Raw genomic sequence first — 12,991 nt, forward strand, 5'->3', positions numbered from 1 at the left:
CAACATCAAAGTAAGTTTGTCTACCAGAAAAACAGTTACAACTTACAGAAGCTTCATGTGATTGCCAGCGTTCTTGAGTGATAGGTGTTTTTATTTGAAGTATGTACATTTTAAGGATTTGTTTTCTTTACTTAAAAGACAGAGTTACCAAAAGAGAGGGAGAAACAGAGAGAGAGAGGAATAAAGAGAGAGAGAGAGAGAGAGAGAGAGAGAGAGATGTCTTCCATCTGCTTATTCACTCTCCAAATGGCAAAAAAAAAAAAAAAAAACTAGGTGTTGAGCCAGGCTGAAACCAGGAGCCTGTAAGTCCATTGAGGTCTCCTACAATGGTTACAGGGCCAAGTACTTGGACCGCCTTTGCTGTTTTACCAGGTACATTAGCAGGGAACTGAATTAGATATGGAGAAGCTGGGACTCAAACCAGAACTCATTGGAGATGCCAGCATCTCAGGCAGCAGCTTAACCAGCTGCTGGTCACAGTTCAGGCCCATAAAGTATGTTTGTTTTTTAGACATAGTGCTATTGCACACTTAACAAAGTTTTGAGTGAGCTTATTCTTTATGCCTTGAAAAATAAAAATGCTCAAGTAACACACTTTATGGCAATATTCACATTATGGTGGTCTTGACTGCACCCATAGGTTCTTCAAAGTATGTCTGTCAATTATTTTATGAATATATAAAAGCATATGTATGTATATACATTTCACACCTTAAATACATTCAGAAACAAATAAATATTACCAAGTGACTCTTTCCTTTATCATAGTTTATGTTATCAATAGTATGTATTGATTGCTACATACAAAGTTTGCACTGATTTTTAAATACCCTGTAGAGGGCATTTTTCACCTCTTTGTTCCGTAAGCTATAAATCAGAGGATTTAGCATGGGAATCACTAACGTATAAAACACAGAAGCCATTTTATCAGTCTCAAAGGAGTGAGTGGATTTGGGCTGCAGGTACATAAAGAGTAGAGACCCGTAGAACACCACCACCACTGTCAGATGGGAGCCACAGGTGGAAAAAGCCTTCTTCCTGCCCTCTGCAGAGTTCATTCGACATATGGCTAACAGAATCAGTGTGTAAGAGAGCAGGACTACCAGGAGGGAGGAGATCAAATTAAATGCTGAAAAGAGTATGATTAATAATTCTATTTCCTGTGAATCTGAACAAAGCATAGGTACCAAGGGAACATCATCACAGTAGAAATGGTTGATGATGTTAGAGCCACAGAAAGGCAACGTAAAAATCTTAATAGTGAACAGCAGAGCCTGAAATGTACTGTAGAGGTATGGAATGCCCACCAGGAGGAGACAAAGTCTTGGAGACATGATAACATTGTAGAGCAGAGGGTTACATATAGCTACATAGCGGTCATAGGCCATGGCTGATAAAATGAAAAATTCACTGATAATGAACATAAGGAAGAAAGCCAACTGTGTAGCACATGCATAATAGGAAATGATATTTGCATCCACAACAAAATTAACCAACATTTTGGGGCAAATGACAGTGGAATTGCCAAGATCTATGAAAGCTAAATGTTTGATAAAAAAATACATAGGTGTGTGTAGGTGAGGATCCACCTGTGTCAAAATGACCATGCCTAGGTTTCCCACCACTGTGATCATGTAGATAGAAAAGAAGAGACAAAAGAGGGGGAGCTGTAGCTCATGCTGCCTTGTCACTCCCATCAGAATGAACGCAGTTGGCATTGTTAGATTCTTTTGCTCCATCGGCTCCAGTTGTATCTTCTGGAAAGAAATAGAGGGGTTGTTATGAACATTCATATAAACTTTCATATAATACTTGTAGAGACAATGGTATTTCTCTTTGTGATATCATATGGAAAATAATTTCCAAATATATGCTTTTCAAACTAAAATATATAATATTATAATTACAAAAAGGAAGGATTTCTATCAAAGTGATACACTGACATAAAATTCACTTCGAACATTTGAGCAAATACATTTGTAACAAAGTCAGATGGCTGTGTTTTTCTTTTTAAAATTTTTGACTGATATATATGTGACTTCATGTGATGCTTCAATATATGTAGTTATGTAGTGTCCAATTGGGAGTAATTTTATATATGTATGTACATATATATACACATATCCTCAAATATTTAATATTTCTTTATGGTGAAAAGACTAAAAATTCTACCTTCTGTGAAAACAATAGTGAAATATACTGTGTATTCATATTATTACCCTACTGTTCAGTAGAACTCCAGTACTTCCTACTCCTATCTAACACATATATTTTAGACTTCATTTCATCCACACAGTTGTAATATGTGACCAAAATTTCTTTACTTCATATCTATTTTTGAAAATTCTAAGAGAATTTCGATATTCTGGGAGAGGAAGAGATGAGTAAAGGCAAGAGACCTTACATTTTAAGAACTTTTATTTGCAATTGTAACATATTGTTATCATGGTCTATTACTCTGGCTTTCTTTCTGACAACTTCTACTCCATCATACTTGAACTATTATACAGTTGTATTGGTGGTACTGCACACATTTGAGGTATCCATCTAAGGAAGTATTGAGTTAATACTATTTTGCTTGAAGTTCAGTGAGTATATTTGTGTGGTTCAAAATAAATTATATTTATCTATTCTGGCAAACCAGTGTCTCCTAAGAATGCCCCTAGCACACTGCATGCTGAATTATGTCTGACGCTTAATGAATACTAGTATTGTGTTTAAAGATTTCATGATATTTGTAACCATTAGATGGAATTGCAAGCCACTTTCTTTTCTAAATATATATTCACATTTATTTCTCAATTTGCATGTTTATTTTTTCTTTTTTAAAAAGAAAATCTCCTTAGTAAGACTCAAGACAGAAATATTTGAATCCACTTCTGCTAAAGCACATGTTTTGTATGAATGTTCAGAGATTTTCAGTATTTAATATCATATGCTTTATTTTCTTGATATAAATTGTAGAAATTATATATCTATAAAGGATCAATATAATTATTTGAGCATTTATTATATCACATTACTGATACCTATAATGGACTAGTGGATATAGGATAATGCTGATTTCAATAATTTCATTAATAAGTAATGCTTCTTTATTTAATCAATTAACAAGAGAATAAATAAAAAAAGTAGAACTGTTCTGACTTAAGTCAGTGAATTGCATTAGATTACCTTCATATCACAATTAGGGTGAAAACCTAGTACTCCATAAGTGTGATCTCAATTGGATGAACAATCAGGGTCCAAAATGTAAAGTCAGATGATTTCAGGAATAATTATTATGGCATAATGGAATGTCAGCTCTTTCTTATACAGCTTTGAGTAAAGTCTTCTGGGCACCCACCAAAACTTCAAATCCAGAATATGGAATTATGGGAGCCTGAAGACACTTTGTAGTAGCAGGGAGTGGTTCTTGAGACCCTCTAATTTTTAATTCTTATCGATTTTGCCAATCTGATCCATGGAACACTGACAAAAAGGAAGGTAATATTGATGATTAAGAAGCCAATTCCACCCCATTTTCCTTTGTTAATTATTTAACAAAAATATTCTAGTGGTTATTAATTCTATTTTATTATTGAGTGTCAATAATATCTCCATCTTATAATGTTTTAATTTTTTACTCTATGCATTCTTTTATTTGGTAATTATCATTTTTTCAAATTTGTTGAAATATAATTATTTACATTTAAGGTATACAATGTGATGACATTTATATGTATATATGCAGTGTGAAATATTTACCATGTACACCACAGCATTATGTTTATATGTTTAATAACCATAAAATAGAAAAAAACAAACAATAACATGTCAATCAACAGAAGAGTGGATGAAGAAAATGTAATACACACAGATATATGGTATGAGAAATACCATATATATCATAAATGTGTGTATATATACGCACACACATTGTGTATATATATACACACATTTATGATATTGGAAATATCTTATGTTTCTTTAAAATATTACATTGGGTATATTCAAGTACAAATAATATTTATTCATTGTTATATATACATATAAGTATGTATGGATAATTAGTGGACTTTAAAATATTTATAGGAGATGAAATGAAGTTTATTTTGTTCCCAATATTTTGAAATTCTTAGATACTTTTATTCATAATACATATTCTTCATTCTTATAGCCTTTTTGAAACTCACTCAAATGTATAGTGTCTATGAGATAAATGCCATTATTATGATCTCACTAAAATGGGTTGTATGGGGATTCGTTAAATATGCAAAATCACAGAAATAGAGAATAGAATTGTGGTTGTCATGGAAGTAGGAATCAGAGAAACAGCAAGACATTAATCAAAAAGTACAAACTATCCAGTCTTCTTGTGAAGAAAAGCATATTTCTGGTCTTCTAAACACCTTAACATATAAACTTTAAATATCCTGTTGGTGTTCTAAGCAACAGGGAAGATGTATACAAAATGTATGCACAGAGTGCATTTATCAAACTTTAGGTGTGATGAAATTTGAAAAAATATTATTTGGGGTAATAACTCTGTAATTCAAAGCTCTTGAAAGTCATTCTGTTCAAGGACACGCAATCATTTTGTAATACCAATCTTTAATGAAAAAAAAGACAGTAACAGCAAGCCAGTAGGAAAAATAATCAAATGCCAAACAAGATTATGCATGTAAAATCCTTAAACAAAATTATTTATTGCTTGTAAAATATGGAATGGGGAATACTTATCTTAAATATATATTTAATATCATATATACTATATTCCTATAAAATAATACTTATTTGTTGTCTATATTCTTCCAGATAACCCAATCTTACTACATACTAATATACATGATTAAAAATAAATTTTGTTATTTCTAACTACTATTAACTTACAATATCCAATTGCTACTAATAGGTCTCATAAATCAAACAGTTCTAGGACACCTTTTCAAATCACAGGATTTAATATCCTAAAATACTATGTAAACCCAGAGAACCTCAGTTAAAGGCTATAATGAATTTTTGTCTGTATTTGAAGGAATCAGTTGTCAGTTACCATGAAAGTTCTGAAATCAGAAGCAAGTCTTCATGTGAAATTACTCACACAGGGGTGATCACCAAAATCAATTGGAATTTTCTCCATTTACTGTTAATGAACAATTGGATTTTATTTTGACAAGATAGTGTTACCTTTTCTTTGTGCAGGAAGAATATATAGTTTACCTCCCTCTTTTTGAAACTCCTTAGAGAAATAATATATAATTGATTCAGATCATTATGCCTGAATTATCTGAGAAACTAAAACATATGGCCTTAACTTGCCTGCTAATTATCTAAGATACACTACATATTCCCTACTGACAAAATATAGGAACAACTTAAGGAAAGGAACAAACAATATAAATGATCTGTGTAGCTCTGTGGAGACACAGGATGAAAGATAGTCACTCACCCATTGTGAGTTAGTTATTAAAATAATGATGAAAAATACTTTAACATCAGTTCTAATCCACTAAATTAGAACAAAGCCAAAGTCTTAATGAAATTGTAGAGGATATTATCATAATTACACATAATTTTTCTTGAATTTATTATTCAGGTAAATATTTGTGATAGTCAATAGAATGAAAATATATCTTTTAAGCCATACTTGTGAGGTAGATATTATTCTCAAATTTAGAGACATCAAGTTCAGCTAAACTATGTAACTTGCCCAAAGTCATACAACTAATAATAATAATATTTGAAATTCAAGCTAATCTCCAAATGAGTGATGTAAATGTCTGTTTTTTTCATATAACAAACACATAAGTTACTGTCATGAAACACAATACCTCAATTACTGGCCAACAGCCATACTTCTTGAGATAACACATCACTGGTGAATAGTATTCAGTACTACTTACTAAGAGTAATATCTATTATGACTTACAGATTTATATGAATTGATGAAAACATACATATGGGAAACATGAAATATACAATAAATTGCTGTAGACTATAGTTATTCTACAATACTATAAAGCACAGTATCTGTATTTTGATATTATTTTATAACTTTTTGCTATTCTAATACCCTTCCCAGCCTCTTTCGACTACTAGTCTATTCTCTGATATCAACATTTCAGCTTCCCATAAATGAGTCAAGATATTTACTATTTGTCTTTTTCTGAATGGCCTAATTTCACTCAACATGATGTCCTCCAGTTTCATATATATTTCTGCAAATGGCAGGCTTCAGTTTTTTATGATTGAATATTATACCACAGTATTTTCTCTTTTTAAAAAATATATCCATCTACTTATGGGTATCATGCTTGATTCTGCATCTTAACTATTACAAAAAGTATTGCAATAACCATGATAGCATGATAGTGCAAATTCCTCTTTATATGAAGATTCTGTAGTTATATGCTCAATAGTGTGGATGCTTGCTCATGTGATACTGCTGTTTCTGAAGAAACTCAATTTTATTTCCCATAATAGCTATACTAATTTAAATTGTAGTCAGCATTCATTATTGTCTTTGTGACAATAACCTGTCTAACTGGAACTAGATAATGTCTCCTTGTGGTTTACGATTTTCATTTCAATGCCACTTATTGATGTGAGGAACTTTGTTTTTTCATATACCTATAGGCTACAAGCATTTTCATGTTTGAAAAATGTCCATTCAATTAATTTGATTACTGTAATTGAATTATTTTTGAGTTATTTGAGTTTCTTATGCATTCTGAATATTAGTCCCTTGTGTAGATGGATAGTTCGCAAATATTTTCCTCATTCTTCATGTTGTCTCTTAACTTTATTTACCAATTCCTATGCTGTGCAGAAACCTCTGACTTGTATTTCTCCTATTTTGCTTTTGTTTCCTGTGCTTTTGGGATCTCATCCAAAAATCAGTGTGTAAACCATTAGCCTGAAATGTTTCCTAATGTTTTCTTATAGTAGTCCATAATTTTATGGCTTACATTTAGGTATTTGAACCATTTTGTGTTGATTTGTTTTTATAGCATGAGACATTGGAGTCAAGCTTCTGTCTTGTGCTTTGGATATCTAGCTTCCCAGCACAGGGTATTGAAATGTCTTTTCTCCAATGTACATGCATGTTTTTGATGCCTTTGTCAAGAATCAGTTGGTTGTAGATGTGTTGGTTTATTTCTGAGGTCTCTATTTGGTTCCGTTGCATTACGTATCTGTTTTCCTACCAGTAAGATGCTGTGTCAGTTTCTGTCACACTGTAGTATGTCTTTGAAAATAGGTATTATGATGTTTCCTACTTTTTTCCATTTTCTCAAGATTGATTTGGCTGTTTGGCATATTCTGTACTTCAATATGAATACAATTTAGATACTATCTAATGTTTCATAACACAATTCAAATATGCCAGGTGTCAGGCAGAATATAGGCACAAAGAACCATACATTTTATGACAGCATTTCCTCGAAATGTCCAGAATGGACAAACTCACAGAGAGTGGGAGATGCTGAAGGAAAGTGGTAACTGCCAATGGGCTTGTCTTTTCTTTTGGAGGTGACAAAAATGTACTAAAATTAATTCTGTTGATGGTTATACAATTACAAACTACTGAATTAAACAATTTAAATGGAGGAAATTTATAGTTTGTAAATTATCTTTAAAAAACTGCTGTGAAATGATATTGGCAACAGGGAAAATCAATTTATTTGATTATTACCAGCTGTGCATAACCAACTCAGCAAGAGGCAGAAACTTTTTATTTAAGAGGTATTACATTTCTTTATGTCTAGAGAAATGAATGAAAATTTAATAACTTTTTATAAAAAGAGAATCTTGAAAAAAGTCTTTGTATTTTTAGCATTTCTTAGCAGATTTACTGAAAATAGTTTATGCGTTATAAAATATATGTCATTTATGAAAGCCAATACATAATTCATTAGGAAGTAGGACTTTACTAAGTAAACATTTTCCATGACAAAGCAATTGAATTTTTATGTTTATATTCTAGGGTTATTGACTTCTAGTGTTTGCAAATCAATATGCTGAGATGAATTATATAAATAGAACTGTTAATATATTCGCTATTAGCTTGTGTTTTATGCCATGTATTTTAAGAAATAAAGAGTATTACACCAAATATTTTGATTCTAATTACCAAGAAGTTTTGTGTAGGGGTTAAAAGACAGAGCTTGGAACACTCGCATGTCATATCAGAATGCCTGGCTGTACCTCCTATTCAGCTTCCTGTTGAAGTGCATATTAGGAGGCAACAGGTGAAGGTTCAAGAAGTTGGGTTCCTGTTAACTTTGTGGGGGACCCAGACTGGATTCTTGGCACCAGGCTTTAGCCTGGCATAGCCCCGACTCAGGGGGAATTTTCAAATTCAATTTCAAAACTCTCTCTCTCTCTCTCTCTCTCTCTGTGTGTGTATGCAAACTTCTGTCCACATATAACAAAATGAGGAGCAGGAGAACCCCACATTACCTTGTGAAATATTTGCCACACCAGTTTCCTGAGTGTGACACAGCTACAGGAAATTAGAACAGACCCCTTCCTAATACTTTTGAAACCTCTTTCCTTGTATTGCTCTAGTGTTTTACTATTTGCTTAGAGAACACATTGGTGTTCCAATTTACTCTCTGCTCCCATTTATCCCTGGTGACACAATTTTCCCATTATTTTTCTTTCAGCAATCACAGATGTATTCTGACACTTGGAAATATGAAAATTATCACAAAATATTAAATATCAAGTCACAATTTCTTGTTCTAATTTAATAATGCTTAACTTTTTTAAAAGAAAAAAATTATGTATTTTGAAAGAATTACAGAGAGAGAGGCAGAGACAGAAAGAGATCTTCCATACGCTAGTTCACTCCCCAGATGGCTACAACGGTCAGCAGTGGGCCAGAGAGAAGTCAAGAGCCAAGAGCTTCATTAAGGTCTACTATGGGGGTTAAAAGGGCCCAAGAACTTTGACCATCTTCCAATGCTTTGCCCAAGGCATTGGCAGGGAGCTGGATCAGAATGAAGCAGCTGGAACATATGGGATGCTGGTGTCACAAGTGGCAGATTTTACCTGCTATGCCACAATGCTCTCCCTATAATGTTTAACATTCATACTCAAAATCTCCAGTAGTATTTTTTATCTATTACTTTCTGGAACTCTTTCAGTTATAACCTATATAAATAGGTTAGTAAAATATTTTTTTAATTTGTTCCTTTTTTGACTTATGAAATGACTTCAGTGGGTAACTTTTGGATATTTACATTAATCATGACAGTTCCATAAATGTCCCATCCTACAACAATGTGCCCAGTCTGCAGGATTGCACGTGGTGCCTTTGCCTTTCCTATTGTATCACATGGGAACTCTTCTCCCATGCATTTAATGGACCCCCGCCCTAACAAATGCTGGTCTATTGAAAACGGTTCATCTTCAAAAAGTGATGTCATGCTGGAACCTAATGGCCTTAATTTGCATCAGTTCAGTAGCTCAAGAATATCAGAATCAGAATTAGAATGTTTGCCATGGGGCCTGTGCTGTGGCATAGTGGGTATGCGGCTCATTACAATATGTAGGCACCCCTTCGAGTCCTGGAGCCACTCCACTTCTGATCCAGCTCTTTGTTAATGCACCTGGGATTGCAGCAGAAGATGGCCCAAGTACTTGAGCGCCTGCATCCATGTGGGGGACCTGGAAAAACTCTTGTCTACTGGCTTTGCGGTCATTTGAGAATGAACAAGCAGATGGAAGATCTCTGTCTGTCCCTCCCTCCCTCTCTCTCTCTCTCTGTCTTTATAATTCTGCCTTTCAACTGTGCACTTACTCCTCATGTAGGATCTCTGTCCTTAGTGTGCTGTACATTGAGATTTAATGCTATAACTAGTACTCAAACAGTATTTTTCACTTTATGTTTCTGTGTGGGAGCAAACTGTTGAAATCTTTACTTAATGTATGCTAAACTGATCTTCTGTATATAAAGAGAATCGAAAACGAATCTTGATATGAATGGAAGGGGAGAGGGAGTGGGAAAGGGGAGGGTTGCGGGTGGGAGGGACGTTATAGGTGGGAAGCCATTGTAATCCATAAGCTGTACTTTGGAAATTTATATTCATTAAATAAAAGTTTAAAAAAATAAATAAATAAATCTTTTTTTAAAAAAAGAAGAATGCTTGCCATTTAATTGCCCTTGAATTAATGTCCCAAATTGATGAAGCTGGTATAAAATGGTTGAAGTCCAAGTTGCCAAAGACAATGAGGAATAAACATTTCGTTCAGAGACTCCCCTATGTATTGAGAGGGATCACATATTACTCCAGAAAGACTACCACCTATATCATTAACAATAGTTATTTCATCGTTTGTTCTTCATATGGTTTAATTCTGCTTTTTCTCAATCTTCCAAACTTCTTAGGAAAGCAATAATTGGTTACAATGGAATCACCAGTGCTCTTTTCATTTTCAGCATGTTCTTGGTTTTACTTCCATCGTCTGCAAAGTTTCTTACTAATCCACTCAAAATATCATCTTCATTCACTTGTGGTGGCTTTGTATTTGACATGTCACTGGTACAAAATGAATTCATTACCTTCTATCTCTATGTGATAATGTATTTATTGGTTAGTTATATCTTTCTTGAATTCATTTTCTGTATTTAATACTATTCTAAATAGTCACTGTTTCTTATTAATTTATTTAAAATATTTCATTTGTAAGCAAAGAAACAAAATGTGGTTCTTTTATATTGAATACATTGTGCACTGAATACCAGTCCAATTAATATATCCATCACAATAGGTGTCTCTTTTGAGTGTGTCTGTGTGTTGTGAGAATACTCAAAATCTTTTCTCTTGTCAACTCAAACAAAACAGTATTACCAACTTTAGTCACCATATTGTACATTAAGTACCCACTGACTTACATGTGATGAGGTCAGAACAGGATTAGACTAGGTGTATTTGAGCAAATTTATGTGAACGAGTATCTCAGGTAAACAATATACATCTAGTGTAATTCCAAAATATGCCAGTAAAAAATAGGAAGCCTGGGGCACAAGGAAGGGGCTATATATACAGAAACAACACAGACATTGGGATGCTTTTCTTTTTGCATTGTTATCAATGTATTATGGAGACAATCATATATTTCAATAATTGCTTAAATTATGATATCCAGATTTAATCATGGAAATATATTGTTACTCATAAATAGTTTCATATACTACAACATTAAATTACAATTCAGGTTACATATGCCTGTAGTACATATAAGGAACTTCTCCCTATACATTATATGCAATTATTTCTCTATGAAAAATCTCTTTACAATTAACAGCTAAATTATCCATCTTTAGAAGTCACTATCTATCTTATTACACTCTTATAACCACTCTTTAGAAAACTCAATCAGGACTGGACAACATAGTTTTATTTATTTATAAAAAAGATGGCTGTGGCAGCCCCATGGCTCAATAGGCTAATCCTCCACCTAGTGGCGCTTGCACACCAGGTTCTAGTCCCGGTTGGGGCGCCGGATTCTTTCCCGGTTGCCCCTCTTCCAGGCCAGCTCTCTTCTGTGGCCCAGGAAGGCAGTGGAGGATGGCCCAAGTGCTTGGGCCGTGCACCCCATGGGAGACCAGGAGAAGCACCTGGCTCCTGCCATCGGATCAGCGCGGTGTGCCGGCCGCAGCGTGCCAGCCGTGGCGGCCATTGGAGGGTGAACCAATGGCAAAAGGAAGACCTTTCTCTCTATATCTCTCTCTCTCACTATCCACTCTGCCTTTAAAAAAAAAAAAAAAAGATGGCAATGCAATTCTACATGAGCTGGTCCCTAAGTAACAGCATATTACGATAAATCCTTTCTATAGAAAGATTTCATAAGATAAATTGTGTATTATGCTATATGCAAATAACAGTTAAGGAAACAAGAAATGCAGATGCATTCTGATGAATTCCACTTATTACAAATAACTAGACAGACCAATATTTCTTTACCGATTGTTCTTTTTTTTTTTTTCTATTTGTAAGTTACATAGTTTTAATCCCATAGCTTAGCAAGGAAGGATCATTCACTGAAGTCAAAAACATACCTGGCATTTCAATCAAATTATGTCCATATACGCAGCTGAATCAGTTAGAGGTAAGCCTTAAAAGTGCTAGGTGAAACTTTGTAAAATAAATTTTGGGAATACAAAACTTCATCTTGCACACCAAAGTCATTGCCCACACGGGACAAAGTCAGAGCTTGTATATTTGCATTTGTTCCTCATCTAACTTGTAAAACACTAATATAGTTCAATATTAAAAGAAAGCAATAACAAACAGCAATGATACTATGATCATAGTCCTCCAGTCATTCATTGCTGCATTGTTCACTGAGCCCATTAAGAAGACTGACAACAAATACCATGTCTGGGAAGATGTTCAACATCCTCAAACCTTTCTCCATTATTATGGCATTATATTTCTTGGTTTGAATCAAAATCCATCAATTCTATCTGATCCATTTCATCTGTCACTTCTACTTCCTTCCTCTCAGTTTTTTTTTTTTTCAGATTTATTTATTTATTTTAAAGGCAGAGTTGCAGAGAGGCAGAAGCAGACAGAGAAGAAGGTCTTCCATCTGCTGGTTCACTTCCCAAATGACCACAATGGCCAGAGCTGCACCAATCTGAAACCAAGAACCAGGAGCTGCTTCTGCATCTCCTTCAAAGGTGCAGGGGCCCAAGGACTTGGGCCATCCTCTATTGCTTTCCCAGGCCAGAGCAGAGAGCTGTATCGGAAGTGGAGCAGCCGGGACTCGAACCAGCGCTTATATGGGAAGCTGGCACTGTGGGCAGCAGCTTTACCTGTTATGCCACAGAACTGGCCCCTTGGGGAATTTTTAACAGATAGAGTTTAACAGGAGAGAACAACGAATTCCCAGGAAAGTTTACCTTTTGGCCCATTTACACCAAACACATTCTGCTGTAGTATAAAAACCTATTAGGTGTTTAATCCACTGATCCCCCCCTTAAGGAGGTCAAAGAATT

At 34.2% G+C, this 12,991-nt stretch overlaps 1 protein-coding gene across 1 annotated transcript; it reads right to left on the reverse strand.

Moving 5' to 3' along the window:
* Positions 1–797: 797 nt before the first annotated feature.
* On the reverse strand, positions 798–1,763 carry LOC100350465 (olfactory receptor 8K5-like). The gene has a single exon (XM_002708940.5). It carries the CDS (start codon positions 1,737–1,739, stop codon positions 798–800), a length of 942 nt encoding a protein of 313 aa, XP_002708986.4. The 5' UTR covers positions 1,740–1,763.
* Positions 1,764–12,991: the final 11,228 nt, after the last annotated feature.

This window comes from Oryctolagus cuniculus, chromosome 1 (assembly GCF_051225735.1).
Source record: "Oryctolagus cuniculus isolate XC-2025 breed Fujian yellow rabbit chromosome 1, ASM5122573v1, whole genome shotgun sequence".
NCBI classification, from domain to species: domain Eukaryota; kingdom Metazoa; phylum Chordata; class Mammalia; order Lagomorpha; family Leporidae; genus Oryctolagus; species Oryctolagus cuniculus.

Coding starts and splice junctions, on each gene's coding strand:
- LOC100350465 (XM_002708940.5), bottom strand. CDS start 1,739: ATGGAGCAAAAGAATCTAACAATGCCAACTGCGTTCATTCTGATGGGA.